Here is a 26,134-nt window from a genome sequence, read left to right on the forward strand (position 1 = left end):
ACACAGCCACTCGATTCAATATCTTTCATAACATGGTCCTTGTACACATAGTGCGGGAAAATACGAACGGAGGCCAAGAGTGAGAGAGTATAGACCCACAGAACTACGAAACAACCACCAGATATATTTATAAACGTATAGATTGTGTGGTGCTGGTGCCGTTGGCTCGAATACTCACCAACACTTGTTCTGTCTCTTGCTTTGGTGTTGATGTTATTATACTTGGGCATGAATATCTATGTCTCGTACGATTTTTGCCATTTCAAGCGATTTCAATGAATTTCTAGTCAGCGATGATGTTGCTCTACATTATGATTAGAAGATTTTGATATCGAAAAGTCTGATGATTTCACTTTTTTTTCGCCTCTTTCATATCTTCCCTTCGCATATAGATCAGTTCGTTCTCACGCTCTCTGTTGCCACTGAAAGATGTGAAGATGGTGTGCGCATAGTAGTATGGTCTCCTTTTTCTTGTTTGATTTATCACAAAACATGATGATGTCGATTATGATGGGTATTTCCATTCAAATTACATGTCTCCTTCGATTATACTCGTTATATGATGGAGAATGCGAACTTTGACCAGTTTTTTTTTCTCTTGCTTTTCATTCCTTTTGCTGGTGCCTTTCTTGACTTGAGAAAGTGTATTTTGCACCTTCTTTAATGTATCAACTAGCTTGTGGAATTGGATATCGATTGAATGGTTTGTAGGGAATTGACTTGCATTTCTCAGAACGGAATGGTACAGAACCGAGCGGAACCGAAAATGTTTCGGAACGAATGTCGTATGGGAAATTTATGGCTTTTGATTAACTTGACTAGTTTCGAATAACTCACATCCATTTATCATATTGAATTTAAATTCCATTTAAACCTCTACCCATCGGAAATGTTCAGTGACATCACCGAAAAGAGAAAAATATAAACCGAAATTCCAAAACATTATGGTTGATGCAGTTTGTTGGCAGCCGAAAATTCAAATGTTCGTTTCCGCATAGAAAATTACAGATTTACGGGCAATAACATATTATTAACTATACTTAATAACATAATAATAACGGCCGATATATTTGGTCCAACATAACATAATAATAACATAATATGTTACGAAATATGTTGGATTTTTCTTAATAATATGTTAATAAGATACCAACATATATGCAAATATATTATTAAAATCCGCCATCTTAATATAATATTATTATTTGAGTTAATAACATACTATTAAGATGGCGTATCTTAATAATATATTTGCAAATATGTTGGTATCTTTATATAATCCAACATATTTCGTAACATATTATGTTATTATTATGCTGAATCTTAATAACGTTATTAAAGATAAAAAAAATCCCAACATAACATATTAATAACATATCGAAAATGTAAATCTGTATAGAAAATTTTATCCAAATCATTTATCCTTTTGGCCGTAAATGACTTCGAATAAGGTAATAAATGTGAAACAATTTATTTAATGCAGCTAAATAAAGCTCTCTGATGCTTTCGGTTCACAGACAGAAATCCGCCCCCCCAAAAACGCATTGGCAACGCGCGATGCCAATGTCGAATGTAAACAGTCGTTCGCATTCGCATTCAGTGTGAGAATAAATAAACAGTTCATCATCATCAAAAATGATCGCTAACACTTCGACACGCAGCACATCAAACACATTTTATGGCCAAGTGCTATCACACAGACGATGTTATTCACAGCAATACAAGGTCAAACGAGCGTCTAGTGCCATTTGGGATTCTGCTCACCAATATACAATATTACGGCACACTGTGTTGTGTACTCTTCATAGTCGTCACTTTTTGTTTGGCTCTCTTCTCTTTTTTCGTCCAAATGTTGCTTCTCTCTTTCTCGCATTTTATGTGATTGGTTTTCGGTGTTTTTTTTTTCTCTTTTACATCGATCAAAAAGTAATAATCATTCGTGTGAGTTTAACTGCTTAATGCACACACAACGAAGTCATAATTCGTGAATTTTCCACAAATTCGCACATGAAAAAGCATTTTCATGCGAGATAAATTAAGTGCAAGTGTTTATTTAAAGTTTGATTTTGCTACAAATCAACGTGATTTTGATCAGTGCGATGGAATTAGGTAATGGCGAATTGGATAATGAAAAAATACATCTTTCATCGTTGGAAGAGGTACTAAAGGGAAAAAAACCACCATCAATAAATATCGATTATTCAAAAATGTCTAATACTATTTCAATCAATTCAATGCTTGTGTTTCCCATCGAACCGGTCGCTGAGATGCAGAAGGGTGAATAATCTGAAAAATGCTTCAGCAATCAAATAACCAACATATTTTTTTTCCGTTTTATTGTTGTTATTTTTCACTCTGTGCAAGCAAACGGAACGAATGAAAAGGAAGTGTTTTTGATAACACATTGATTGGGCAAACACTTTTGCGTCTAACACTAGTCGTGTTCGTTCTCTTTCTCGTTAGTTTGGCTGCTCGATTTTGCTTTGCTCTTTCACTCTGACACGCAAAGCCGCCACATCAGTTTGTTTGGATCGGACGCCCGCCCGTCTGCCCGCCAATGTATGATGTGTGTATGCGAAACGCGAGTGATAAATGATGATGCGAATGTAAACATTCGTCCCGTATAATACGAGCTTTGTTGTACAAATCGTTCTTTCATTGTGTTTGGCATGGCATTATTGAATGGTGTTTGGTGTGTCTAGCGTAAGCAATTGGCCCGTGAAATATGTTCAACGATTACAATTATGAACGCAGATGGGAAGTCGTCAATGTAAGTTATTGTCGGATTCTCTCTGGCTCTCTCACTCGCTCCACCTCTTTCATATATTCAATCATTTTGCGTGATATTGAAATTGAATAAATCATGAGAATTTACCAGTTATGTTTTTCTCTCTCTCTCTCTCTCTCTCTCTCTCTCTCTCTCTTTCACTTTACTCTTCCATTCATCTCACCGTTTCATTCTTTGAGCGGCGGCAATTTGTCGACTTCCTGCAAATCCACTTGAATATTGTGCGGTTAAAAGTATTAGAAACGATTTTTCATTTTCATTTGACAACGCGCGCACCGCACGCGCATATACGCATTTGATTAAACGAACAACGGCGTTATACGATCATTCAAGAAAATTTTGCGATGCATTGTCGGTTTGGCGTTGAATGGTGCGTACTATTTTTTTTCCCGGTATGCCCATTGTATTGCATACCCATTTGGATACAATTTAATTGACGGTTTTGAACACGACGCGTGAAAATCACACGGGAAGAGCCGAAATAAAACACTCATTACAAATTCATTGCATCAGCAAACATCAAATCAGTCGGTATGTTATGTGCGTGTGTACTGATGTGATTACAAATAAATTGGGTGTCAGTCGTGATGTAGCGTCCTTTTTGCTGCGGATGTGATCGGCTATCCGGCAGATGGAATGACGGCACAACACACAAGCATACAATGCAATGCAAACACCTCCATCTTTTTGACAAAATGAAAATCGCAATCGATCTAAACGATGCGATGCGCGGTAATTCAATATTGCATCGATAATGTGCACTTTGTTGATATTTTGTACAATTTGCGTAACAATAGCGCATTGTTTGCACGTCATACAATCACAGCACACGCACACTGACTGGGCATTTCTGTTTATGCAAACGAAACACTATCTCATGGTGCAAATCATGGAAGAGCCAAACAATAATATTGCACACCACACAGGCATTCGATGCCTCGATGTGGGCCTCTTTTTTTGACAAAGGGCGGCAATTCCGTAGCGTCATGCTTCACATTGAGAATATGCACAGTCAAAATGTGCAATGCAATAAGAAAATTATATGCTAAATGATTAAAAGGTTTGCGATACTCCGTCAAACTATTTCTTCTCTTCTTTTCGTTCGTCACAGTGTGTGTGTGGGCGGAATACGTGCACATTTGATGAACAAGAGAGGAAAAAAACCCACTGTTTACATTCAATGACAAGTTCATATAACTCAATCAAAAGATGCTTTGAAAATTCTGAGTGGCGCACAAACTGTCTTATTAGATTTTACCACGAATAAATTCGTGCGCTTTCGTTTTGAATCGTTTTTTTTTCTTCTCTTCTTATTTCGATTTGGTTGGTGCATTGCGTTGGGAATAAAAATCAAGCAAACACAAAGAACACGAATAGAAACACTGAAAAGTGAGATGTCTTGGTGAAAGAGCCTTTAGAATTTGCAATATATTTTCAACAGATCAGCTGTTCCATCTTTGGCAAAGTTCAAGTTTTTGAGCCCACGTTGCTTTTATTCTACGCAGAAGTAAAAATTCTAGCTCAACACCATCACCAAATGCCGACCCATTTCTCTAAAATGCTCTTTATGGCTGTCTGAAAACAAAAATACATATGTGGATTTGCGGACGTGTAGCTCGTGATGAACGTCTCATTCGTTCCTTCTATTTCATCGTCTCACTGTTTCGCGTCCACAGAAGTCTATATCGGTAGGAAACGGTATGCCGCTTGCATTTGTGCCCATCGTGCATATGCTGCTACGCAAACTGAGTTTCAAAAAGTTTCAGCCACTTTTAGTGAGAGAGCACATAATTTCATACTTCGTATGCTTTTGGTTAAGCAGAGCAAATGACGCTCTTTTTTTGTTGTTGTTGCTAAGTGTGCGTAAGTTTTGTGTGTGCTCGACGAAACTCGCTTGAACTTCGCCGCATCGATACACATTTTCATTCAATGTAAGTAGAGAAAATGGAAGCGGCAAGCGATGACTGAACTCGTTGTAAAAACCAAAGTCATCATCATACGTTAATAAGCTACACAACAGTTGAATCACTCAATGAATGTTTAAAGCATAATTTTTTCCCTTCATTTTGCTGTTGTTGTTGTTTCGTCGTGCATTTCGTGCGGCATGTTTCAGGTGCATGGGTCAAAGTAATAGGATATGTATGGCTGTGCCTGTGCATGTGTCGAAAGATCACTGAATTCAATGCATACACTACGAATTACCGCAACACGAAAGCATACATTTTTTCCTCTCTCTCTCCCTCTGTCTCTCTGTCTCTCGCCCAATGACTGTCTTATCATATATTTGTGGTTCGTGCTACTTTTCCTAATGCTCTTAGCTCTCGTTACATTCACATTCGATGACGTCGATCGTCTGCGGCTCAATTGGTGTTTGGCCTTGTTTCCCACTCACTCTCCCTCTCTCTCTTTCTTCGCTATGCATGTGCCTTCGTTGCAAATTTACCCAGAAATTACGTTAAGGTCACTTCAATTTGGCTCTACGGTTTTTGGCTTTTTGGTCTCCGCATTTTCTTGTTTCTTATTGCCAATTTTGGATTTTCAACGAATTAATAATGAAAAGGAGAGAGAGAGAGAGAGAGAGAGAGAGAGAGAGAGAGAGAGAGAGAGAGGGAGACAGAGCATCTAATTTCCAAAACCCTTCCCAAATCATTCAGTATTCAACGAACATGTCCATACAGTTTGGTGGGTGTGGGAATCGAACGAGCGAATTGGTTTTGATGAGACATTCGAAAGTCGATGAACGACAAGCTAATCAACATTTGTGCTCGGAATGGAAATGGTGATAAGTAGACGAGCATGAAAAGTGATTGAAAATGACGGCGACCAAATGCATTATCTCTTCAAATATTCGGGGTTGTCCATAAAATGAATGAAGGTAAAATAAAAAGTCCTTAAAATTGATGCGCAACATTTCAACACTTTTTGATGGAATGCGATGCAAATGGATGGCCATGGACTGCTTTTTTGTGTGTGTCCCGTTCTTTCTTTTCTTTGACGTTGCTTGCTGTACTCAAAGAGACTGCCAACAACTGGAAATCGAATCAAAATCAACCGAAAACAATCAAATAAACGCATACGTCTATATATATATATAAGTATAGAAGCGAATTGTACAATACCGTACGACATAATAAAAATGAAATAGCAAACGCATACGGTGCTTAGAATTTATGCCACCTTTTCTCCTTTGCACGCAATATTTTCCGTCGATTTACGATAGCTTACGATACAAAATAAAATCAAATAAGAAGCGGCAACAACAATTTTCGATTTTGGCGAGCGTGAAAATGAGAAAAGGGAGACGAGAGAAGAAAGCAGAGCAAAAAACAATAACACCAAGCGACACACAAACACATCGGCAGATGAAAGAGAGCGCTGAACAGACTTAACGTAAGAGAGAGAGAAAGGGAGAGAGAGAAAGCGCCGCCACTGAATGTATATAAGACTGAAGCTCCCCTCCGCAAAACCAATATGTGGGAATCGAGAACACACACGAAATATATCGAGAATCGGGGAACAAAGAGGAAAAACACATAAAATTGATGAAATAAGATGAATCCCGACGTAAAATCGACGTGATGCATATAGAAGGCAATATTTTTGAATTCTTCATCGCGTTTTTCACTCCATTTTCGTTCGCTTTGCAAATATGTTCAATCTCTCTCTCTCTCTCTCTCTCTCTCTCTCTCTCTCTCTCTCCGTATATGTTTGCGCGTGGAAAAGGATTTTTTTTCCTTCTTTTCCATCTTTTTGTATCATCATTTTTGCTTGTGGGTTGCTTTTATTATTGCTACTATTTATTATTCGTTCATCTGTTTATTTTTGTTATGTGCTTATCACTCATAATTGGCGACTCCGTTGAAAAAAAGCATAAGCAATGGTTGTGTGTTTTTATCACGCCATTCCATGAGGCTGTCGAAAAAGTGCCAGCAATCATTAAATCGTTAAACAGACTTATTGAATGGTTGTTGCATTGCATCTTTCGTGATAAAATACATTTTTGTACCCACACACATACACACTCCCTCCCTATTTCTTTTGGTCGCGATAGTACTTTTATTTTTTTATTTTTCCTCCCTCAATTCCAACGTAAATGTATTTCATCGTTAGATGGTGGCTTTTTTTTTACTTTCACGACGAAGGTTCGATTGGCAGGCAACACAACGTGAATTTGCACTGAACCAGCTGGAAAATTGACATCCATCGCAAGCTTCAAATGGAAGCGCATGGAAGGTATTTAATTTCTGCCGTTTGCTTTTCGCACTTTTCTCAAATGGATGTTTTCCCCTCTCTTTTTCTCGCGCACGCAATGGAGAATGTGAGTGAGGCGTGTGAAGGGAGAACGAACAAACAAAAAAGAAGAAGAATGACAGCGACAAAACGAACACTCGTCTCTGCCTACGCATGTATATTGTATGAAGCGGCATTTTTGGGTGCAGGTCGAAAAACGAAACTTTTCCAAGCGACTAACAAAAACTCACTGTCCAAATTTGCGAAAGGCAGAGATGCCGTGTAGTATCAAACGACAAGATGCTGCGTGTATAATACACACACTCAGCTCCGTTGCCTACATTTTTCATATTCAGCCGGGATGCTCGTGTATGAACGAGCGTATGCGTGCGTTTGTGTGTTGGGGTGTGCGTGTGTGTTCTACTGACTTCGATTTTTTGACTTAGATGGTTTTTATTAGTGCTGATGTGCGTTCAACGTATAGTGGTGTTTTGCTCCCCGCTTTTATCTTTTCACATCGCCTGTGTACGTACTGATCCATATTTATTTAGTTTTTATGTGTGCACGCACATGGAAACACACTCAGTGTGTATTCCGGCCGTTTCACCATCATCGTTCAGAATATACACACACACACATAAGATAACAAATCTCTAGCTCTTGTGTCTCTCATGATTTCGTGGCATTTTCGTCTTCTTCTTCTTTATCATTTCCCAATTCTTTTCTCTCTCTTTTTGCCCCTTTCCATCGTTTTGCATGGAAATTCGCAGATCATTTTGCGTGCAAAATACAGACACATATGTAAGTTATAACCATACGCACACAATTATCCATGGCATGAGGAAATTTACATTTAATGTGCATTACAACGAATATGAAAATCGATTTTCTCGTTTGGTCTTCGTCGTCATCGTCTCATTCGTTTTTCTGCTATCCTTTCTCCATTTGTTCTAGCTCCGTAGTCAACAGACCAAAACAAGAGAATCCGCTTTCGCATTAAATTGAATCAATTGCCATGGATTCGAACAGCTGGTAATTTCATTTCAATAGACTGACTGACTGTGCAAACGGCAAATGCACATGCTAATGCTGATTTCATTCCCTTCAATTCGAACAAACGCAGCAGCAGCAGAAAAGAATATTACATTGCCACACAGTCTTTATTTTGTTTCTCAACTCCTCTGAAACGATGAAGAATGCCATTGTAAATTGTGCTAATTAAACGTTTTATTGCTGCTTTTTTCTCTCTCCTCTGTCATGCCATCATTTAAGCACATACATCGCTTGTGCACTGTGTTCAGCGTTAATATGTTGACACTGATGATTCGACGTCTCACTTATTTTTTTTTGTCTGTCTTTTATTCTGGCGCTGGCAAGTAGCTAAATGTATTTTCGTCTTCCATCCGAATCATTGCACCACCGTCATTCATTCGTTTGTTTTATTTTCAAATTTGCTCGTTTCATTTTCAGGCATTCCCAAACCATTCGCAGATTCGTTGTTTTTTTTTCTCGCTCAGTAATGGTGTAGCCACTATACGCTTTCAACAGCAGAGGGAAAAAAACTTGCGCTTTACTTTCTCTTGTATTTTTTGCTTCTTGCATCGAAAGTTTTCGGTATTTTTTCAAGTGTTGTATATATGAATGTGTGCGAGTGTGTTTTTTTTCTCTTCTGCTGTTTCATACGAACCGAACGCTTGGAATTTTATTTCCTTGCCAAAAACCTTAATTAGTGACAATGAAAACTTTAATGGAGTGCTAAATAATAGCATATTTTCTCGTTTGTCCTCTGGCCGTTTAATGTTTAAAGTAATAACAATATGTTTGGTGAAAGTTGTACTGGGCTTGTTTCAATTTTTTTTCCACTCGTTCGCCCTCTTCCTTTATCGTATTTCTATTCTTGCTCAATGTTCATTCGTTTTCTTTTCTGTTTTGTTTTCTTGCGGATTCTTCATTCTTTCCTGGCCATTCTCTCGTTAGTTAAATGCCACTTCAAAGTTTTACCGGATATTTTTCAGTTTTTTTGTTTTTCGTTCGTTGTTTCTTCTCTCGATTATTTTCATTCGGTTGCGTACGATGCAACGTGTTCTATTTCGATTTTCATTGTTTTGAAGGAACGAACGAATCGTGGCGTTTCATCATCGCATCGTGTGGTTTTTATGTTCTGACTCGGGAGACCACAAAATGTATGTGAGTCTAACATTTGTACTTTTTTCCTCTGTTCATTTTTGATAAGTATTTTCTCGAAATTGACAGTTTGCGTCTTTTGAAAGAAATTTTTTTTTTGGTAATTTGTGTGCACACGGTATGTTATCATTGAGCCTCCATTTTCTTGAACATTTTTTCTATTTCTTTCTGTGGCTCTCTCTCTCCCTCTCTCTCTCATGACGAATATCGAAGCTTTTAACAAGATCAGAAGAAGAATAAAAAGAAAATCTCTTTCGAGTACATAAATTTGTTCGCAATTTTCAAATGAATGAAGACAGTCAACGAAATATCGAAAATTGAAATGGGAGACTCTTATGTCTTCTTCTTTTTTTTCTTCTTCTTTCCAAAAAATATATGTGAAAACCTATCCACTGAGAGATGATTTATTTCAAGAACGATGGATCTTCTTACCAATAACGAGAAGTATGCCAAAACATGTAAATGTCGAAAACCGAGAGAAAGAGTGGAAAAGAAGTAACTGAAAACGCGTCAAGAGAAAGCGAGACGGAAGAAAAAAATAGAGATAAGTCAGAAAGGTCTTTATCAGAATGAGAAAAAGAAAAACGAAAAACTCTTAACAACAAAATGATTTTGCATCGGCTATAAGCTGCTCTCTTCAATACCAATTATTGAAGATTGAGCATTACATATTTTCTTTTCTGATGCAACATATGAAAAGGTCTGGTTCGGTTGGTTGCGCACAATTTCGCATCGTTCAAAGAGATAGACACACGTACGCACACACAAGAGATGGGTCGAATTTCAAAAAAAGGTTTCAAGTGTAATTTGTTTTGGAATTCTTTTTTTTTCCAGCGATCAATCGAAAAATGAGTATGTGTTTGCAGTTTTGTTATAGCTCATTTTATTCGCTCTCTAAGGCAAATCAAAAATGGAAATGTCTATCGTGAGGCATTTGTGCTTTTATTTTGCTGTTGTTTTCAAATAACAAGATGAAACAAGTAGCGAACACAAAACAAGCAAACATGGTCATGAATTCAGCAAAACTGTCACATGTGCATTAATTTTCGTGTTCTCCTGGGATGATGGCAGAAAAAGCAAGGAAAAAAAAAATAATGAAAATTGTTGAAATTTTTTTACTGTTAGACTCAACAAAATGTCCCTTTTTGTGACTGCAAAATACAAATGTTATTCAGAGCATTGCTATTTGGAATATCAACGGAATTTTTATTTGTGGAAATAATTTTTTATTTCGGTGGAAAATGCGAAAATATTGTTGTTGCTCCAAACGAAATAAGCTCATGGTTGCTTTTAATCTAAATTTTACTGGCATTTCATTTTGTAGCTTCATGCAAGAATTCGCTTATTCTATCCGCAATGCTTCTTCTCGTTCATTCGTTCGTTCGTTCGGGGCGGTCTCCGCTTCCGGCTTACTACTATGCTATTTAATTCGTTCAATAAATAATTCAATTATAAAAGAATTTAACATGTTTAAGACTTGTGAACACATTATTATTAGTTTTAGAACTGACAAGCGAGGAAAAAAAACAGATAGAGAAAGGGAGACGAGAAGCGAATTGAATGCGTGGGATGCGTGAGAAGCACCACAAACAATAGGAATGCATTGGGAGTGATGGAGGGAAACGAAGTGAGCGAGTAAGTAAGTGAGCGCGAGGGCTTTTGGGATGAGAAAGAGAGATTATCATCGTGATATGGCGCGTTTGTTCGGCCTGAGTGGCTGCCATACTATGAGCAATGCCGATGAAGAAAATAAAGAATGAACGAATGGAAAAAGCATCCGAGTGAGAGCAAATACGACGGAAAAGAATAAAAAATAAACCGAATACGCCGAGCGAGAGAGAGAGAGAAAGAAAGAGCGCATGTGACGTGGTAGTTTGGGGTGCGTTAAAGAATTTGCATTGGAATGAAAAGTATTTTTCATCAAGTTTGCAATATTTCAAAGCAAATTACCTGCTTATTCTTATAAATTACGTAATATATTCGCAGTGAATTTCGCATTTATATGATATATGCAACATTCCTTTAGTGGCTCGACGAGCCAACAGGAGCACAACTGAGACATCATCCGAAACGAAACACAAAAATAAAATAAAATAAGCCATATTATAATGCCAGACTAATGGGAGTAACGGAACGAAGTGCAAAATTAAAAACGAGACACACATACACAGCGCAGCAAATGTGAGAGATGGAACGAGATAGAATGGGCGAGCGAGTGGGGGTGGAGGGCAAGCAGTGTACGAAAAGAAAATAACAAAGAAGAAGAAGAAGTTGGATTCAGCAAGGAGCAAAAATTGGAAGAACAACCATCGGCGAAATACAAAATAGAGTGAGATATGCGTCATTTTTTTCGCTGTTCACTTTTTGCAACGCTTTTTTTACGGTCTCACCCTATTGTACTTCTTCATCCATACACGAATATTTTATGTACACTTTTATTTTGTTGTATTCGCTCAAGTCGTTCTCTTTTCTTTTCTTTTTTTTTTACTTTTTTCTTGGTGTTTTTCTCGTTATTATTTTTCAATGTTGATGCTGTTGTTGTTGTTGTGATTATTTTTGAAGCCCACGCCATCCAAAATACGTCTTTGCGCGCTGCGTTTTCTTTTTTATTTCTTTAACTTCTTTTTTTTTCAGTGAAAAATATTTGTGTAATGTAATAAACCAAATTTATGAACTATACTTTTTTTCGGGAGCGAAAAATCTTTCGTTCAGCGCCCATTTGAGACATTGTGTCGGTTGTTGTAGGCATTTGACAAGTTTGTGGCATTAAAACGCAACCCATCAGCCCCATAACAACAGCAACCGAACATACTCGATACATCCGTGCAGCAATTTGACGAATCTCAAGTGTTCGTTGTTCGAAAGATTCCTTAATACTTTTGTGTTGATGGTCTAAGCATTTCAAAATCATCAACAGTATGCCTGCTGCAGAAAGCATTGATGTCAAAAGTCATCAAAGAAGCGAACAACGCGAAGTGAGGAACATGGCAGCAAAAAAGAAGTGAATTCCGAGCAGCACAAGTAAAGGCAGGGAAGAAATTGGCGAAAGAAGAGAGGAAAAATGTAAGAAGTCGCTTCTGAAGACATTGAGCCATTGTCGAAAACAGTAAACCAAGTACCAACGTATACGTTTATTCGGCTTTTTTTCGATTTTGTTTTTTTTCTGGCTTTTTTTTTCGTGTGCTCTATCTGCTCCGCTATTTTTTTTTTACTCGGAATAATAAAGTACGATTATGGTGCACATATAAACTTTGTTAGGAAGACAACTACGTCGAGATGCTTGGCATGTGTACACTGTGTGTGTGTGTGTGTATGTATGTGTGCGAGTTCGAGAGAGAAGATGTGTTGTCAATGCGCGCCGTATAGTGTATTATGTTCGTTTAATTCAGCGTCATATTCACTGCACACAGGAGAGAATGGAAAAGTAACTAAAAAGTATTTATAAGAAAGCAAACTAAAACAACGAAAGAAACATGGTGCTGCTGTTTTTGGGCGGTAGCACCAGCGTCATGCTGCTATTTCAGCCGCCAACAGTTGTTGATGCTGCTGCTGTTTGTATATATTTATTACGAAGCATGGAGAGAAGGCTGGCGAAGACAAAAGCAAAAGACTCATCACATGAATGTTTCCTCAAAGACCTATTTGATATTTGATCTGGTAACTACCGTTTCCTTATTTGCAGCATGAAATGTGCTCGCCCCAGCTCGCTGATCCATCAACGTGCTCAACAGAAACGTCACTCACACACGCACACATAGAGAGAGAGAGAGAGAGAGAGAGAGAGAGAGAGAGAGAGAGAGAGAGTGGGAGAGAGAGGGAGAAAGAGATACCCGCCCCAACAGCGATTTTGATGCACGACAGACTTCATAACACTTCCGACGAGTAATAGAATTTTTTCCTCTGTATGCTTTCTCTCTCTCTGTCGTTCTTCACTGTGTTTTCTACATGTTCAGTTTTACAGTCATATTTTTGCTGAATTCTTTTCAAATATTATTTAAAATATGTGCAGGTTTTCATACGGGGATAGCACCTTAGTCATGTGTCACATGATGCGTTCGATACTACAATTCACATGAATGTCATTTCATCTTTTCTCTTTTTCTCTCCGTATTCGGTGAACGTTGAGTTGAAGAACAGAAAACATTCGAAGCATATCTGCATGCTCTTCTTGCACCGCATTATTCAACAGCACGGAACACCGAAATAAACGTACTTATACATGTGTACATATATCGTATTGCAAGACTCAACGCTCAAGTCAAAAGCTTATATGCTTGAGCATCTCTAAACTTCAGCAAAAGAATCATTTTGGGTGAATTTCCGAAATAAATTGATGCACAAAACAAAGATTAAAAAGTGTCAAGCAAAAGATGAAATCTTATTAAATTTTGATGCAGTGCAAAAAGTTTGGAGCAACACTCGAGCGCGGGCTGAGCGTGTGGGTGCCGTGGTGGGTTTTGGTTAGGAGAAAGGGCTAAAGCATAAGTACAAGTATTAACTGAAGAAATGTTTTAAATATTCTAAGTTTATTATAGCAGGAAGGAACTAACTAAATTCGTTTATTTTTTGGCGTTTAAACTGAAAAATGATGAGCTTATTTGATTTTAATACAGGCATAAGTTTTGAGTTTTTCCATTTAGCTTTTTACAACATACACACACAGAGTTAGTACACAGTCGCTATTAGTTGTAAAACATGTACACACAGTTGTTTTGTTTGATTTTTTTTTCTTTGGTTCTAGTTAGTTGTTTTGTTGACAAAATACTTTCTTTGGATTTTTGTTTTATTTTTATCTGCTTTTTAGCTTAATCAGTATGCATTGAAATGAAACCAAAAAAAATCTCGGACAACCAATCGGTGAAACGAAAAAAATGAAAAAAAAGCCGGAAAAGAATGTATTTAAAATGCGATCAACATACCACCGCGGTTTTCAGTGTCCGCTGGCTTAACTTGAATAGGACGGTTCATCTGCAAAGAAACAAGAGGGTAAAGTTTTTCGATTAGTATTTTGTTTTCAAGTGTTAAAAAATTCTTTAATGCTATTTTGTAATGATAACAACGGTTCTAATAACACGTTTCGGTCTTCCACACGCAAAATCCACTATGAGCCATTGTATGGAAATTTTTTCAAGGAGAAAATTTCTGCAGTGCAACGGAACTTTTTTAGAAACGTCAGTAAATCGATTGGAACACGAGCGATCCGAATCGATTTGCAAATCACTTGCGAGTAAACGAGAGTGGAATGTGCATGGTAAAGGTCGTACCCGTACGTTTGCACAATTTACAAAAGAGATTTATTTTTATTGAACTATTGCAAATGTGGTAGCTAACGCTATTGAGCCATAAACCAGCAATGGAGCAACACGAGCGTTTGTAATGTGGTACGCGCTGCTGAAATGATTGGAAAAAAGTGTCTTGCAACTAATAGTTTATTGGCCAAAAACGTGGATGCGAGTTGAATTTAATATGGCAAATTATAGCTGGAAGGGCCGGTGTAATTCAGACACATTAAATGCCTCTGCTACTTTTTACATCTCTCTCTCTTTTGCTTCTGCTCTCCTCTGCTTATACCTTTGCATTGGGCAGTGATGCACACAAACCAAAAATCGGCGAGAACACACAAAAAAATCACACATAAAATATCAACTATAATATACTATAGACTAATATTCATTCAAAGGGCAATGCAATCCGCACCATATTTTTAAAACAATAAGCGCACGTACAACGTTTCAATACGTGTTATGAATGCAGAGCCACTGTAATGGCACACAAAGTGTGAAAAGGAAACAACAACAACAACGGCGACAACGACGACAACGACGACGATGAAAAAAATGAAAGCCAATACCGCTCACCGCACACTTCACACCCATACAATAACAACATCGCGGTCGAAAATCCCATGGAACAATTTATAGATTTGGCCATTAAATTTTGGTGTCACTGTCATAATTTATCGAATCGATTGTTTTCCCCTTATGTAATTTTGGGCGAGAGAAAGGGAACTGGAGCTAGAGCGCGGCGAAAATATTGTACGCGAGAACACACTGCACACAAATTAAGAAAATCAGTCGCGATTGAAGCATAAAGAATATCGCTTCAAATTTTCTTTATTTTTGATATTTTTTCGGTTTTGTTCTTCTTTTGGTTTTTTGTTTTTGTCACAATTTTTGGAACATCCAATCATCTAATGGTTTCAAGAAAGTCAGACGGGTGTGCTTCAATTAACAGATTAACTTCATCGTGTACACACAGAGAGACAAATGCTGCTTTTGAATTCCCAAAACAAATCTTCAAAGAGAGATACATCTCTCATACATTTTGCGGTTCTGTATCACAAAAACTCACATAAATTTCAATAAGCAGACACAAAACGAAAAATGCCACAAATGCTATAAAATATATGTTTGCAGCGTGAACACAATTTTTTTTCTTCTTCTGTTTCTCTTCGTTTCCCCCTTTCCATCTGCAAAACACTGTGTGACACTTTTCGAAATTTAGAAAGCAAATATCTAATACCAGCATAAAGTGTTTCGTGAGAAGAAAAAAGTGCTGATCATAAGCGAAAAGGAAAAGAAAAAAAGAAGAAACGAGAGAGAAGGATGTGATAAGTAAGGCAGTCCCAAAACAATCTCATCTCCGAGCAAATATTTTGCGATGGAACAACGAGTAATAACGGTAACGACGATAAATCGCTAGGTCAAAGGGAAAAAAATACACACATACACCGAAAGTGAGCCAGCAAGAGAGATAGAGAGAAAAAAAAGAATAAGCAAACACAAGATGAAAATGAACGAGTTAAAAAAGAACGAAGAGGGTAGACGGGCGCATAAAGTAATTATCTCATCACGTTATGTAAAAATATTTTAATTAAACGAAAAGGGGCTGCATTATATCCATTAGCGAGAGAGATATAAAAGATCTGATCAACAAGGCGCGCATTGAACACGTTTCGCTTTTTTCAATGGTTTAAATACGTATTCGGTGAAATTCATCTACCAGCTTTATCCACAAATGCGCCAACGACACACATCATCAGTGCGACAATGATAACGACGCCAACGAAGATGAGGACGACTACAACAAAAGAATGTTTCGTCATTTTCAAGCCCGAAGAACGAGGAAGCGGTAAAACCTTGCCTGCGTATTGATTCATAACGATATTTGCGTATTTTGCCAATAAATTATCAATAAGTGTGTGCGTCATGCACGGTACTCATGCCAAGAAAGAAAAAATATAACGCCAAAATGCGTGTGCTGATAAGACAGAGCCGGGCCGAGCCGAACAGAGCACACGGGTGTATTTACTTAGAATGAACGCAGTATTGACATCGTTCCTTCAAGCATTTTCGATGAGCTCGAGAAAATGTAAAATATATAAACCATTCGTCACGAATAAGAAATTACACACCAATTTCAATTTGGTCCGTGTTTCTGTTGCTTTTGGGTGCGTTCCTCATCATGAACTCCCTCTTTTTCGGGCGCTCGCTGTCTCTCTCGTTCGCTTGCTGTCTTTCGTTTGTTCGTTCATTATTTGTTTTTCACCGTTCACTTCTTCATTCTGTGCATTTTTATTGTGTTTGTCACTAAATGATGCCTTTTGATTGCGTAACCGCGACCATGGCGTTTTCGTCTTTTCTCAATATTTGCATAAATTTTCTCATTAAATAAGTGCTTTGTACAGCATTTAGGTCCAATGTGAAATGTGCCGTGTGGTTCGGTCGCCTTTCATGCTCTTGAATTATATGGAGCAAAAGCAGTGAGCGCGGCGCGGCATTGAGCGTGAACAAGAGATTGAAAGAGCAAGCAAAAGATGGAAAAAGTTTATTTACGTGCCTGTCATCATTGGTTTGCGCGTTAGTGCGTACGTATATTTGATTTTTTCCCCTTTTGAATGTGGAATATATTTACCAATACGGCAAATATTATATGACACATGACTCTTTCTCTCTCTCTCTCTCTCTCTCGCGTTTGCCGCTTGCCTGTGTTTGCCTGGTACTTTTAGCTCGGTGAAAATATCCCTAACGTGTCACTCCCATTAGAATATATTGAAAGAACGAAGAGAGAGAAAAAATCTGATTTTTTACTTTAGATTCATTCCATTTTTTGATTGCTTTTGCTCTGTTAAATAAAATTGTTGTTGTTGCAACCATTATTTCCCTTTGATACGAGCCTCAACAACAGCCCCGTGATACACACATTTTATTTATATTAGCTCTCTGAACCGAAGCGATGATGATTATAAAAGGTTCATTATTGAATACGATCTCCTCGCACATAAAAATTAGGTCGTGTGAGAGAGAGAACATACATTTTCGGGCTTGAGTGCGTTCCAACGTTCTCCTATCTTCGCCGCTTCCTTACCATTCTTTCCGTAGTAAAGGTGATGGTTGTTGTTGTTTTTCGATCGAAGTTTTTTAACGTCAAAACATAATTTAACCGAAATGTAATAGCATCACTTGATAACTAATGCAAACTTCATCTACAGTCATGGACAAAATTGAGCGTACGCCTATAAATTTTGTGTTTTATTTTTTCCAGTAACTTTTCATCTCAAATGTAATATATCAATGGAAAGTACATAAAAAATCAATAATATTGGCAATTTTGAACATCTAAATTGGCCGGCCAATAGGCGGCTTATGGCTCTCGGTAAAAATGGCCAAAAATTCAACTTTTTCTCCAGCCGTTCGATTTGAAAAGTTTAAATGTAGTTTTGAAGGCCTTCAGGAGCAGATACTTTTAAACGCTGAAAACTTTCGGATCGCCTTCAATTTGGGCAAGTTATGGCCGTTGGAAAACCCAAAAAAATTTTGACGAAAATTTTCGTACGCCTATAACTTGGTTAAATTGTAACCGATTTCTATGTTTTATACTATTAAAATTATCTTCATTAAATGGGCTTTCCAACGACATATGACATTTCGCAATCAAACGCTTGGTTTAATTTTTCGAAAAAAATCGGCCATTTTTCCAACGGCCATAACTTGGCCAAATTGAAACCAATCAGAAAGTTTTCAGCGTTTAAAAGCATCTGCTCCTGAAGGCCTTCGAAACTGCATTTAAACTTTTTAAATCGAACGGCTGGGGAAAAAGTTGAATTTTTGGCCGTTTTTACCGAGGGCCATAAGCCGCCTATTGGCCGGCCAATTTTGATGTTCAAAATTGCCAATGTTATTCATTTTTCATGTACTTCCCATTGATATATTACATTTGAGATGAAAAGTTACTGGAAAAAATAAAACACAAATTTATAGGCGTACGCTCAATTTTGTCCATGACTGTACATTATTTCAAAAGAATCTTTTTTTTTTACTTTTTCGCTGGAGGGTGCGCGTCGTGTGTTTTTTCAGCTTCTGATCCATGTGATGTGCGAGCGATTGCGTTTGTTGTTTATTTCCTCAGAAAAATCGACATCAAACAGGAAGTGGAAAGAAACCGAAAATGAACTAAAGAAGATATAGAGTGCCTATGGGCTGTTGGATGATGAATCACTAAGTTCAACGTCGACGTCGTTGTTGTTGTTGAATTGAAAGTTTGAAATTTTTTACCACCTTCACTTTATGTACTCGCTCTTATCACACAGCCTCTATATAAAACTTTTCGAATGAATGATGTATTGTTATGGTTGTGTGTGGTTTAGCAACATCTCTAATCGATTGCCATTTTCTTCAAGGTTTTTTTTTATTCCGCATTTCGCTCTAAGCCCCGTTAAAAATCAAGTGAAAACCTTGTATCGTAAGCCTTGTATACGTATATCGCCATCTATGATTCGAAACTATCGTTCGATTTTATGTTTAGCAGAAGAAGGAGAGCTAACAAAAAATGCGTATACTCAATTATTATTTCGAACATTGGAGTAGATTTCTGCGTAGCACCAAAATAGAATCAAATATTTGGCCCATGATTTTGTTGCCACACCACACATATGTATATTCAATTCATAAATCTGATTTAATTAAATTTGCTATCTAGCGAACATTTTCCAATTATCTAGCCCCGAGTATGTATGTTGGAAGTCGATTGTCGGTACAGCCCATTTTCACGTGCGCACAGTGGCTTGCCGCTTCAAAGGCCACCATCGCATTCCCAGTCAATTCAAAATGCGAATTTACACGTAATTATTTACAATAATTTTCAATTGCTTTTCAACGCTTGGTTGCCATAACACTTCGATGGTAAAACGTGGGAGGCGAGGAGAGCAGGAGAAGGAGTGGATGTGAGTACGGGCCGCGTGACACCCAAGTGCAGTGGAACGCGCGCGCGTATCGTCGCCAAAACGGTTGAATGCGAATTAGCAAATATTTGGCCAGAGGTGAGAGGTATGGTGGACACGAGAACGAGAGCACCGGCCAGTACTGTGTTGAGCGCGAGTTAGAGAATGGAAGAGGGAGAGAGAGAGAGAGATCGGATGAGCGAACGAACGAACAACAAAAAAATATTTCCAAGCGAAATTACCTAATTAGGAAAATACGTTTGCATTCACCGGAACGGCATGGCAGCTTGATGGGAATTCAATTTTATTTTCTGATTCTAAATTGATTGCAAACACTTTGTGTACATATTTTAACGATGCCCGATTTTAATTATCTGACGATTAATATTGGCACAATGTTTGAATGTGGTTTGATTGATGCCATAAACCATTGCATCGGCGTGTGTGCTGGCGCGCGCGTTCATGCGTGAAAAAAAAACGGGCGAATGGTAAAACATCAAACAAAGAGCCAGGCTATTGGTTGCAAAAAGCATACACAAGTCAGCATTTCTGTCTCATTCTGAAATTACCCAATCAAATATATCTCCTTCAATGCATTGATTGTGCAACGGACGGGCGCTAAATGTTTGGCTTTTTCACTGGATTGCTGTTGATACCGCAGTGATGCCAACCACTCTATTTGGATTCCCTCTTTTTCACTCTCCATCTCTCTCTCTCTCTTTCTCATTTTCAATGTGGTTTGATGCTCACTGTCTCTGTATACAATCCTATGAAATGTAAATATGAAAAAAACATAAAACGGCAATTTTCGCGGCACACAATGCGAACAAAAGCTACAAACAAAGCATAACGTGCACAAGAAAGGCAGACGTGAAAAAAATATGTTCATCAAATGAGCACACAGGAACAAATGCTTGTGTTCACAAGAGAAAAATGAATGTGTGCTGCTGTTGCAGTCGCCAGAGACGTGGATGAGGGCGGCGGATGTAGAATTGAAATTTAAAAAATGCCGCACGAGTGTGCTACCATTTCAACATTTAAATAAAATAAAATGTGAAAGCGGTGGTGTGAACATTTGTTTTTGAAAAAGTCAAACCAAACAAGAGGAAAAACATTTGTCGGTCCGGCTCCGGGGAAAATTGACAAATTAATTCCAAATATGTATTATGTCGCGTAATGCACAACATATTATACGGTTGTACGGATAGAGAGATACAGTGTAGATGAATGAACAGAAATGGATCGTGTGTGGGTGTTTGGAGTTTGTGCTTTTGTGTGTGTGTGTGTGTGTGTGTGCGTGGATTGACGCGAGACAAAAGTACTCATAATGGTCGACCAGAGTCTGGTCGACACATCATTGTGAATCGCATGAGTTGCACAACGCAAAACGCACTCGCAAAAATTTGTTTGGAATTGTGATTTTAATGTAACTGCTGGCCGTGTTTTCGCTGCTCGCCGAATTTCATTCGTCGCACAGCAATGTGTAATATTTATGATATTACTGACAGAACAAATGTGCACGCGCGCATACATATGCGTAGAGGGCGAAGTGAACGAGCTGTACTCATTAACTACAGGTTCATTATTTTTCAGACTGTTGTCATATTGGCAAACACACAACAATGTTTGTGCTCTTTTCGCTCGCGCGCACCCGAATTCCACAGTTAGTAGTTCAACAGACTGTACAAATTGTAGCCAAAAATGTATAGTATTTTATTTTTTACTTTGTTGGTCGAGTTATATGTCGAACAATCAATGTTTGATTCGCAGAGAGGAACAGGAAAGAGAGAAACTGAATCCTGAAAATCGATAGAGAATCAAACTACAGCGAGAAGAAAAAAACAATTCTGGATCCGATTCAATTTCAAAGAGTGGAAACGATTCAAAACAGATTGTGCATTGTCGTAATATTTGCAGACTGTGTTCTGCTTCGTATCATGGTAAATATGTATAAAATGATTTAATCATTGTGTGTCGAATGGATGACATTTGTTCTCGCTCTCACTGTCTGTTTTTTTTTCTCATTCGCCAATTTCCAATTTTTCCCAACGTTGTCAATTCTTATCCACTTTTCGAACTGCATTCGATGGCATTCGCATCTCCATTGCATAATTTCATATTACGCTGAGATGGACATATAAAGAATTTCAAACATCGATTCGGGTAATAACACACATACCAATCAATGCCAATGTCCATTGCTATTTTCTATGGTCAAAACCTCGAATAGATTCATTACATCATTTCATATGCAGATTTTTGGCGCTGAGCAAGCGAACGGGAGAGCGAAAGAGACAGGCATCATTAGAGTATGTAGTGAATTTTTAAGCAAAAGCTCCATTTTCTAAATGATTGTTCAAATGTGTTGGAAATCGGTTGTGAGCTGTCTGTGAGTGTGTGTATGTATGTGTGTGTGTGTGTGTGTGTGTTTGTGTGCATAAATTGAGTCAAATACAAATGTAAATGGAATTCAAACGGGCGCAACAACTGAATGAATTAATGGGGCAAAGGGAAAACCATCAAGTGAAATCTGCATTTTGAATAATACCGACCGGATGAATTGCAATCCACATTGAAATGGAACCATATTGATTTCATGCATGAAGACAGCTTGCTTTTGGCTTGCCAAATCAACAATATTGTAACCTACGAAGCCAAAAGTAAGAGAGAGAGAGAGAGAGAGAGAGAGAGAGAGAGAGAGAGAGAGAGAGCTTTTGCCGGCCGAATCATCTGCTCAAATTGGCATATGATCATTTCCATCTCTTTCGTACGTACGTTCGTTCACTCGGTCTATCTTCAGAACTCAATCGCCGTAATGCTTGAAACGCACGCACTTCAACACATTCAGGGTAATCAAATAAATTGCAATTTCTAATTGCGAAAGTGCTCTAATTGCTTTCGTACGCGGGCGCCAGCCCATTTTAAATATATATTATTTCAATTTCATTGTGTACTCCATTAGAGCTTGTCAAATATTGCGCACTCATCTCATTGAACGACGAGCCCGAATGTGTTCAGCACATTTGCCACGTAATATGGTCTCATCGTGACGATCACCGACTGACTCCAAAGATTACAATAGCTAAGCATCATTTTGGAAAAGTTTCACCTCATTTCAGTGGGGCTTGAGTTGCAATTTTCTTTTCTGACTACGTCTCTTTTTTGTATTTAACTGGTGAGCTAGCGCTGCTATTCCTATTTCTGGCTGTTCGTCAGTTGATTTTATTAAAAACCTCGCGACAAATTGCGTACGTGACAGCCGAACTCATTAGGAAAGGTTTAAAATGGCATTCGCTATCCGGACACTCTCGTTCACTCATACACAAAAACAACGAACGAACGAACAAATATCAGCCATGGCAAAAGCCCAACAACAACTACATCCACATTCTTTGCGTGTACTGTACAATGCTTCATATTCGATGTCCATGAGCTGTGTTTGTCGTTGTTGCTGTTTTTTTTTGTTCTACGCTGCTCTTTTCGTCGTATCTAAAGATGTTTGTCGGACGTTTTCGGGAAAATTCTCCAGTCGAAAATGAATCCCTTATGCGTATTCGCTGTAACGCGTTTAATAAAAGTTAAAAAATCGATGTCACAAATTTTGGCTCCGATTTAATATCTTCACTGTCGACGACGACATCGTACACATTTCGCAGGCGAACGACAGGCAGAGAGACAGAGAATAAGGGAAAGTTAAAGAGACGCATATTCTATTGTACGCATTTCGAACGGGCAGATAAATAACAAATAAAAAACTATGCTTTTATCAGAAGCGCACGATTACACTGACAAACGGCTATAAAGCCGCTTGCCACTGCCAATCTGAAATTGAGAATATGAAATGATATTAATTTTAGTGATGGCATCAGTTGAGAGGGTTTCTGAACCCAAAAAGTAAAAAGGTAGAATGTGCGTGTCTCTTCACACAGCCTCTCTCGTGAACGTACACATTCACACGCAAAATGACAACGGAAAATTAAATTATAAGAGCAGATGTCACTAATTTAGCAATTGTGTGAGCTGCTACCGTTTTCTTTCCATTTTTCAAAAATCATGCTAATTTTAATCGTTTATGACACTGGATGCGCGCACTCCTCACCATTCAAGCCAACGCCGTATTTTGAGTGCCTTTGCTATTCACGTCCACAACGGCACTTTGGATACTTATACATATATATATATATATTGTATTGTTTCGGAGAGCAACGAAACAAAAAAAACAAAAACAGAAGAGAAAAAAAACACGAGCAGCAAGGTCATGATTCAGGCAGCAACATTAAAGCTGGTAAGCTAAGTGATTTAGCCAAAAATATGATTGAGAGCGTATTTGCTGTGTTCTTTTTTTCTCTCTGCTTCTATTAGTCCCATTCTCATTCCGTTCAATCTGCCGCTGTGTGCCTGTGTGTTGCCGCACTCTCTTCCTCCCCCTCACTAATTTGATTGAAACAAATGAAACAAGGTAAATTTCGGCAATCGCAACAGCAGACGAGTAAAAAAACAAGACCGCAGAGCTTCGCTTTGCTCCGCTCTGCGTTCTTGAGCTGTTGGTTACTTAATCTATTTTGTTGTTTCACAACAAACTATTTTTTGGCGCACTATATGAAATGTATTTCATCAAAGTAACTTTGAAGTAATATATTTATTTGCAGAATGAATTACAAGATCTTGGTTTTATTTCTTTTTTGAAATATACTGCCTTTGGCTTAAATTAAATAATTAATATGAGCATAAAATCTAAAATCACTTTAATTCTGGTCAAGACTCAGAAAATATTATACGAAAAATTAATGTAATTTTTAAACAACATTTGATAATAAACATTTGATTGGCGCTTTGAGATATTATGCACTTATTTGTCGTTACTGCCACTGTTTTAAATCAAATAAAAAATATGAGCATACAATACAAATTCACCATAATTAGTTTGAGTAGTCAAAAAGTATCTAGACAAAAAAAAAGCAGATTAGTAGCTCTACATTTCATGTAGTGCTAAAAACGGATAAGTAATGTGGAATATAAAGTGGAATAATATTGCGAATCGTTTCATTTCAGGGCCTGAAATGACAAAATAAAATGGAAACGAAAATAAAAACAAGAGATAGAGAACGATGGAGTGACGAGACTCGAGTAAAGGGGGAAAAAAGGATGGCCAAAATGACATCACCATTCTGGAATGTGACACACAACTCACGCCGATCAATGCTGAACGCGTTCGATATGACGAGCGCAAGCGAGACACAAAACGAAAATAAACACAAAAAAACAATATCTGATTACATTTTACAGCATCTGTTTCTCTCTCCTTCTCCTAAAATAGATTTAGGCTATTTGATGTTACCTTTAAATAATATATTAACTTTTATCCATAAAGTAAGTCTACTAAATTATTGGGGTAGAAAAAGAGATTTTGACTTTTTGTTTAGATGTATTTCGGTGAGAGGGCCCGATAGTGCGTGTGCGTGCATGTGCGTGCGTGTGTGTGTGTGGATGCTGTTGCATAAAGGACATGCCGATAGCGCGCATGTAGGTGAACGCGAACAGAAAATAAATGGGTAAAAAGAGCGTGGAGCGTATGTAATACGTCCTGGCTGGTGCTACAGATACCTTAGCGTGTTTCCAGCCTCTATCTCACCCCTTTTTTCACGCAGCAAACGAAACAGACAGAGAAAATGAATGCCGAGTTCAGTGAGTGAGTGAGTGAGTTTTTGTGTGTTAGTTGTTTTGTTGCTGCATTTTTGTTGTACAAACGCATCAAAGGCAATCAATGCCGTGTTTGATTTCCATTCGAAATTGAAAACATTTTCAATAAAATGAAATTGCGAAATGAAACACATACACCCACACAATGGCAAAAATAAACAAAAACCAATGGACCCACATCACCATCGCTCATATTTGCACACATTTACACGGGAAAACATCAATGGGATTCTCTCCAAATTGAATTCCAATTTAGTTAGAATTCATTTCAAATTCGAAAGCGATCAAATCATTTCGCATAGTTCAGATGATAATTGCTATGCCTGTGTTATTTTGTTGAATTAAAGATTTGGTATTTTCGGGAAAGTAGCTATTTAACTCGTCACCTTTTAAATTTATCATCGCCGCCAGCCAGTGCCCGGCTGCTGGTGATGGTAATGCTACCATGTTGGATGTGGAATCATTTCATATGGCCAAAGTACTGAGCGCTCAAACACACATATACATCACCCAGTTCCATCGCACACATTTTTCACTGACCAATAAACGAACGAAAACAAATGCGTGCGAAAATTACGATGGAATTTTCGTTTAGGCTAAATAGATAAATAGAATGAAAATAGAAAATAATTGAATTTTTCGTCTCTCGCTCTCAGCCTCACATTGTGTGTCTCTCTCTTGTGTACGCTTCTGTGTTCAATACATCCAATGAATGTTCGCCATGCTGCGAGTTTCGGGGGCATCAATCGTAAATTTGCGAATTTATTTTGGTTATTAATCGAATTAGTATTTATCAAAATACTCTCACTCATTCTATCCATGTGTGGCTGTAGCTTTGTCGAATAATTTACGCATTGGAATTTGCTTTCATATATATGGTATATCTATCTAATTCCTGTCGCATTTTATTTGCTAGGCACTAAAACTTTCGCATTGATTAGGAGAATTGAATGGATGTTGTCTGTTCTTGCTAAATTGTTGTGCGCCTGAATGCATCATCACATACACAAACG

At 37.9% G+C, this 26,134-nt stretch overlaps 1 protein-coding gene across 8 annotated transcripts in view; it reads right to left on the minus strand.

The window, feature by feature from the left end:
* Positions 1–26,134, minus strand: part of LOC129579316 (CUGBP Elav-like family member 4) — a 337,351-nt gene that overhangs the window by 91,072 nt on the left and 220,145 nt on the right. For all 8 annotated transcript variants that reach the window (XM_055469281.1, XM_055469280.1, XM_055469279.1 and 5 more), the window contains one exon: positions 14,122–14,170. In XM_055469281.1, the coding sequence (XP_055325256.1) occupies positions 14,122–14,170 (49 nt within the window). The remainder of the gene's footprint in view (positions 1–14,121; positions 14,171–26,134) is intronic.

The sequence above is a fragment of the Sitodiplosis mosellana genome, unplaced genomic scaffold, assembly GCF_009176505.1.
Source record: "Sitodiplosis mosellana isolate CC-2019 unplaced genomic scaffold, AAFC_SMos_1.0 Smas_scaffold_6226, whole genome shotgun sequence".
In the NCBI taxonomy this organism is placed as follows: Eukaryota; Metazoa; Arthropoda; class Insecta; order Diptera; family Cecidomyiidae; genus Sitodiplosis; species Sitodiplosis mosellana.